This window comes from Takifugu flavidus, chromosome 4, assembly GCF_003711565.1.
Source record: "Takifugu flavidus isolate HTHZ2018 chromosome 4, ASM371156v2, whole genome shotgun sequence".
In the NCBI taxonomy this organism is placed as follows: Eukaryota; Metazoa; Chordata; class Actinopteri; order Tetraodontiformes; family Tetraodontidae; genus Takifugu; species Takifugu flavidus.
The window spans coordinates 8,582,639-8,590,091 of record NC_079523.1 but is presented as its reverse complement, the minus strand read 5'-3'; the positions used below and the strand labels follow the sequence as shown (position 1 = coordinate 8,590,091).

The 7,453-nt window shown below is 47.4% G+C and overlaps 1 protein-coding gene across 4 annotated transcripts in view; it reads right to left on the bottom strand.

Moving 5' to 3' along the window:
- Positions 1-7,453, bottom strand: part of kaznb (kazrin, periplakin interacting protein b) — a 66,695-nt gene that overhangs the window by 34,700 nt on the left and 24,542 nt on the right. For all 4 annotated transcript variants that reach the window (XM_057030026.1, XM_057030025.1, XM_057030024.1 and 1 more), the window contains exon 4: positions 6,245-6,452. In XM_057030026.1, coding sequence (XP_056886006.1) covers positions 6,245-6,452 — 208 coding nt within the window. The remainder of the gene's footprint in view (positions 1-6,244; positions 6,453-7,453) is intronic.

The following is a 7,453-nucleotide window of genomic DNA, read 5'->3' as shown; positions in this document are numbered from 1 at the left end:
CTGCTGCAACAACCAGGAAAGGGTTTGTTGGGGAGGGGGGTTATTCCGACTGTCGTTAACTTCTGAGGAGGAACTTTGTGGAAGAGTTTTGATTGAATACCACTTAATGTTCTGGTGTTCTGCATGTGCATGTTCTGTCTCAGGCTTGAATTTCTATCTGATGTGGACGTGAACGTCTGACCTCTGGCACATCCCAAACAACAAAAGGAATTTTCCAGAGCTTCCTGGTGTCCAGGACTGTCCGACCCATTAGTCCTGGGTGAGTCAGGCGTGACCCAGATGGTTTGCCAAGGCGCTGTAGCCTTCTGCTTATCCTTATCCTCTGCTTCCGACGTCATGTTTTGCATCCTCTGGATGCACTGAGTCGCTCTGCACATCCTCAAGACACGTTTTCCTTCATTCCTTCTCAATTTTCCTCTGGGAGCATGTTTTAGCTGCAGCCAACAGGACCTCCCATCGCAGTAACACATCTCTGCTGCAAAAGCAGTGAAGCGTTACAGCAGAAGGAACTCAGAACATTGAGAACCATTCAGCAAAGGTACGGAATCCCAATCTGTCTCTTTGTTACTTCTTTGACGAAGGCTCGTCTGATTTCAGGAAAAGGTGAGGAGCGAGCTGATCGTTATCTCCTCCATCCTGCAGCGAAACAGGCTCTGAAACAGCCAGACAGTGTCCGAGGCACATCCCACATGCCTTCAAATAATTCCAGCAGCCTCCTACTGGGATTATTTTATGTCCCATCGCGGTTACACAGTGAATCTTTTTCACTCGCCACCCCAGCGCGTTGCCTTTAACAGGAGTCAACCCTCAACCACTTCAATGTCTGCAGTTTGAGGGCGTCATGAGAGAACCTGCATAACTTCACCTCATAAATCCCAAAATAAAACCCGATCCATAACATCCTTACATAAGGTGCTCAGAGCTCACTAGAGACATGGAGTGTTGTCATGTGCTGACTCTCTGCAGGCCATTTCCTCTCCAAATAAAGGAAACAACTGAGTACTTTGCTCCAAAGTTATGATGAAGGGTCGCTGTGAAGGAAATGAGGGGGGAAATGAGGAAGCGATGGTGATGAAGAGCATCCTCATTAATCAAACTCTCTGCTAACTTCCCAGAAAAGGCCAGTCTCATAATAAGCTCTTAACCTGAGCTGTGACCTCCAGGCAGGAATTTCATAGTTAATAGCCGTCTTCATTGAAAAGACAAAGAGGAAACAACCATCTACAGGAACGGGGCTGTGCAGATGTGTCAGCCTGCTGCATATGAGTAATATTCTCAGAGAATTCAGTGATTACCGTCAAAGTGAAGCCAAGGCTGCTGGAGTGGGCTTTTACTGACTCGTCTGGTGAAGCTTCGTTCAGGTAAATCCGACAACGAGAGAGCAGATCGCCTCCTGCAGCTCCCTTTCTGCTCCAGGGTCAGACCACCTGAAAAGGCTCTTTGCTGACCCTTTCTCTCATCCAGCTGAGTGCACTTCAGCATCTACAGATACATTTTCAAAGAAACGTTCACATCAGGTGCGGGCTGGAACTGTAGCCATTAGTTGGCTCCTGTTTCCATGGCGGTGTGTGTAGGACTGATGTTCCTGTATGTCCTTTGATAAGGTCTTCACAGAATCATGTATACTACCCCCTGCTGGTACAGAGAGCCGGCCAGTACGCCAGTTATTGCACTGGTATGTACTGGCATGTTTCCACTAATACGAGGAGAGCCATCCCAGCAGGTGGTCTTTGTCCACTTGAGGCGGTGTTGATGTTGGTCGATCTGAAGAAACAGTCGTCAAACATGACCCTTGACAAATGCAAACAGAGCGGCGAACTTCCTGGTGAACTGTAAACGTGGAAACACTTTAGAGACTGAAGCAACACAGGCAACATTCTGCAGCCCCCGCGAGGACGTGAGACCGAGCAGACACGTTCAGGAGAGGCCTCTGCAGCTCTGTCAGGTTATTACCTGAGATTACATTACACTATAAAACAAATGACCAGACTCCTTAATTATTTATTGTCATCGCAAAGAACTGAAGAACAGAGGCCTTCTGCGTGGCTGGAAGGATTTTTTTTTTCATGTGTTTTAATCAGCTAATGAGTGCAGCCACACTTAAGTTAAAATGGAAAAACATTAAATACAAAAATGCCTAGCAGCTACCAGCAGCTACGTCATCCTTTCAGGATGTGGTGATCAGTTCTTTGCAGGAGGAGCTCCAGAGGAGAAGAGAGGGGTAAAATGTGAGTGCGGGGCGCTGCCACTCTGCTGCTGTTTCTGCTGTCATGCAGCATTAATATCAGGCTGGGGGGAAGGGGGGGCAGGGGGGGACAGGGGGTATCCTAGTCTTGATAGATACAGGGGAAAGGTTAGACAGCACCGCATACTTTCACGTGAACAGGAAGGTGGGAGGTCTCTAGAGAGGGGGGTGGGTGGGGCCCCGCTGCTGTAGTTGGGTGTTCTGTTCCCAGCTTCGTTCACGTGTACAGTGAAGTCATGAGCGAGTCGGGGGCCTCTGAAAAACTCAGGCCAGATGGGGAGAGGATTCTTCCCGAGAATGACTCTGCAGCAGAGCTCTTCGGGAGATACCTGACGTTTCACAAGGAGGATTTTGAGGAGGACAACCCTGATAGTAAATATGCTGTAAAAGCGCTGATGCATCAGAAAGACAAGCTAAACTGTTGCTGCCACACCGCTGGACAGACATTATCGATAGGGATTATGACCTCTGCACTAACTTTACACACACCAGTAGTGAACACACACAAGTCGGGCATAAGGGTACCAGAGCATTTCCTTTCCTCTGAGCTGCTACATCCTGCTAGGAGACATCTGCCAACAAAAAAAATGAACCTCTTCAAACAAACTAGCTCAAGACTTGGTTACAGTGATTAGATCTGATACCCGCGATGTTTTACAGGCCACATACATTATGGTTTTGATGAGATGAAGCCTGTTTGGAATCAGAAGACAAAGCCCTTTAGCCCTTTAGCCCTTTAGCCTTTTAGCCGTCTTAGATATGTTGGATTGTGCATCCTTTCGAGTGTTTTCTACTCACTTGTCTTCTTTTATGGTGGAAATGTCCATTTGCTGGTCCTCCAGCACAAGCTGAACTGGAAATAAGGCTTTTGGGTTTTTCTCCACCTAATGGTTGGAATAAATTACAACCTGAGCTTCCACTTTAAAAGCAATAACCTTGTTCCAAGTTCAAAGGCCTGGAAAAACCTGGCAGCCTGGGTCGTGTGTGAAGAGTGTTTTTGAATGGAGCTAATGTTTAACTGATGTGCTGTCGCTGTGGTGCCGCTGGCCCGGCCATCGAGAATAATCTGCTCAAATAAAGGATGAACTGACAGAAAGAGAGCTGCACTCGTGTCTATGGGATGAAATAACAGCAACAACTAGATTCACCAATATAAACCCACACGACAGCAAACATGATGCATCTATATTCCATCCTTGTGTTTTTAACCAAAGGTTCCCTACCAAAATCTAGTTTAATTATGGCTGACTTTAAAGTGTCAGGCCAAGACAGATAATCTGGGAGATTAATGTAAAACCTAAAGTCAACTCCCCAGCTTGAATCACACGTTTGCTTTCCTGAGCCTCGTCTCTAAAGTTAATGTTCGCTTCCTTCGAGGTCTGACAGACGTTACATCTGGCAGCAGGGCAGTCGATTGGTCACTGTCATTTAGGAATGTTAAACAAGGTCTCGGCATCGGTGTGATGGATTAGATGGGGCCTGTAATAAAACTGGCGTCTTCACCCTGGCAATGAATAAATTACTGCCACTGGATTGAATTAAAGGCCGGGTCAGAGGAAAAATTATCCTTTGTAAAACAAAATATGCGTTAAGAACACTCCATAAATCAGGATGAAGCCAAAGCTTGAGGACAGAAATTGTTTTCAGGTGATTTGAAGTGGAGTATTTCTAACCTTGGTGGACGTCTGTCAGGTGTAACTGGCAAAGATTCCAATCTGGCAACTTAACAGAAGTTTAATACATTTACAGGAAGTGACTGCGTGCATGTTAAAAGCCTGGTCTCTGTGGCCGTGCGGTCCGGCACGCTGCGGGGCAACAAATGGACTAACAAACAGCCCAGTTTTGGACTGGATACACACCTAAAGAACATTTAATCTCCTTAAGCCTCTGGATGCTGGCTCATCACACAGCAAATTGCACAGGCTCACACCGGGCGATTGGTGTAAGAGGCCTCGCCTAAATCATCTAACCCTGGCAATCTTTGTCAGGTTTGAAATAATAATAAGAATAAGTAAAAGGGCTTGTGAAGACTCGGGTCACTGGGGACGGTCAGGCGGTGGTTAGCTGGATCAGTCAGCCAGTGCTGTGGGAACAGGAAGTGTGACATCACCACTCTGACATTCAGGAATGTGGGAACGTAAAGCTGCCTGTTCACGCTGCTGCTGCCGAATCAGACGTGCGGACCCCAGAATTCTCAGCGGGGCTGTAATATTCCAACAATTACCGTTGGACTTAACATTCCAACAACACAGCAACACTTTGGCAAATCTGTAAAAGATGACTGAATTCAAGGCATTGATGGGATGATTAGTGAGATTGTCTTTATTTGTTTGGAAAAAATGATAAGCTTTTCAAAAACAGTCATCTATTGCTCAAGATGGAATTCCTGGATTGTTTTTTAGTTTCTTCCTGGAAGCCAAAACACAGAAGATTGCATTAAAAAAAGGGGGGGGGGGGGATTTGAGTCACACAGATTTACAGATTTTGTTACATTAAACAAGCACGGAAGCTTTCTGTCCAATCTCAGAGATAAATTAACCATGCCTGTCAACCCTGCTTCACACTTTATCATGTTTGCAAAAATGCAAGCGACATCGTCTTCCACAAAATCTAAATTGCTGTGCTTCCATGTGCACCCCTCAGAAAAACCTCAGAGAACTGTTCATCGCATCTGAAACCGGCGCAGCATCTGCAGGCTGTGCAGTCGCCATTTAGGAAACAAAGAGAAGTTAAAAAGTTAAAACTACATTTCCCAGCAGTCAACGGGAGAACCCATCTGCTGCAGTGGATACATACAGTATATGATAGGGACAAAGTGGGGCACGATGTCAATCTCAAACACAGTCGGTTAATACTGGGGGCCAAGTGTCAGAGTGTGTTCTTGATTACATATAGATAGTAAATATAGAAGAAATAAATAAATAATCAATAGGGCCAAATAAACCTTCTGATATGACACAGAGGAAAGTTGCATACAGCGATGTCTCAACTTGTTGCGATGAGTTGTGGTTAGCGGACAGATGCCACCGTGTTGCCAGCATGAGCAGGAGCTTTAGTGGGTGAACAGAGGGGTTCCGTTATCTACCACAGCTAAGGCAAATTACCATTTTACAAGGAAATAAGCTAGTCGCTATTACCAAGACCGGATTGCAGTACCAGAAAAATGCCAATGGAACTGACAAATGTGATAAGCTGCATGTACGAATGAGGTATGAAGCAGATTTTGTGGATCAACATGTACTAAACACCGGATGTGTCCTTAAAGGTAATAAAAACCAACTTCCTGGCCGATTGGTGCATGTCCAGCTAAACACACGTGGATTATCTAAGAGATTTATGCCCAACTATTATCTCCTTTGGCCAATAAATCCAGCGGAGCGTTAACTGTGATGTCTGGTGTCCCAGAAGCAGTCCAGCTGGAATCCAGGAACGTTCCTCTTTACATTTCTGTTCCATTCATTGGAAAAGTGAACCCCATCATTAATGCACTCGTTCTGAGTAAGACATAAGCCAGAGGCCAACATTAAAGCATATAAAACCCTCAGCATTCAACAATCGAATAATAAACAGCATTTATAGCTGAAACTTTTCATGGGTTCTGCAATTTCAGGATCGGGAGCCAAAACTTTTAGCGGATGTGTCTCATGTGACAGCATGAAGCCTTCAGTCTCTGCCCCAGAGTAAAGACGGCTCGTGGCGCTAGAGAAGGCAGATCTTTGGGAAGAGAGCAGAGAAACAACCAGAACTGGAGGGAAAGCAGCCCAGAGGAGTTCAGCCGCTGCCTGGGAAACCAAACTCGCAGCCCACTGAAGCCCACGCTCTCTACCCCAACCCCTCCCATCTAATAACAACACTCAGCCTGCCTCATGTTCTCCCCTCTGTCTGCTGTTTTCCAGTCTAGTGTGCAGTTTGAGGCAAAGAAGGAATTTTCACATCCAAGCACATTCCCAAAAACACACGTTGCTCCTCACACAATCACACACGTGCCGTGACACTCACCCCGGTAGTGGAGGCTGTCATCCTGGTGGTTGTACTGGTGGTGGTTTTCCAAGCCGGGGGGGCTGCTGGCGCCCAGCTCGGCCAGTCGGCGGCTGGTGGCGGAGAGCTCGGAGCGGAGGTTGGTCACTTCCTGGCTGGCAGACTGGATGGCCCCATCGATCCTGTGTGCCAAGTGTTTGTTGTCTTCCATCATTTTAAGGATTTTCCCCTGAGGACCAAACCCACACAGAGCAGCATGATGTCAAGTGGGGTGAAGCCAGAACCGTCCCTTCTTCCTCTTTTTTATCTTCTCCTCATCCTCCACCTGTGCTCCGTCCCCCACAGTTCACTTCGCACACGTGCACGTTATAGTGAAAAAGAAAGTCTGAGCCAGCCCCTCCGTCTGTCCTCCGCTGGGGTGACCCCAGCTTGCGAGTGGCGGGAGGAAAAGAAAGTGGGAGCGGGGAACAGAGGAGGAGCGGAATAAAGAGAAGATGAAGCTCCGCAGGCAGAGGAGAGAGTGAGCGCTCCCGCCGTGGAGAATGTGCTGCGAGCAGCTGCTTTCAGAGAGGACCCAGCACACACTGGGATGACATGCAGCCTTTTAAATGGATTGTACCATGTGTTTGAAGGACCAGGGGAGAGAAAGTGTGTGTGTGTGTGTGGGGGGGGGGACGACAGAGCTACTCGTCAGTAACTCTCTAACTCCGGAGTGTTCTGATCCCCCACGCAGAGTGTGTGAGTTAGTAGTCATCTCAGAAAATAGAGGAAACACACCAGTTCAGTTGTCCTCCGCCTCTCAGAGTATGGCAGCAGGATAAGAGCAGCTCCCCTCTGCTCCCACATTCCCTTCCTCACTCTCTCTCACACACTCAGACACACACGCACACACACAGTCACCCCGCTCTCTCTTTGTCTCTCCCACCCCCTCTTTTTTCATTCCATTATATATTCATCTCTTTGTCCTGGGAACGCGCACCCCCACATCGGCGGAAAGGGGGCTGGCTCAAGGCACCCGAGGGGAAAACATTTCAACTCCGAGAGCAAACTTTAGAGAGGACGGCGCTCTAACAGGCCCGATACAAAAGGAGATTCCCGGAGAATGACAATAGGGCTGCGGCGAGAACACGGGGAAAGTTTTACTGCTGGGTGGGTTAAAGTGCAGCCTGTCTGTGGGTCCAACACACAAACTGTCCACTGCAGCTAAAGTTCACACACAAATGTCGGCAA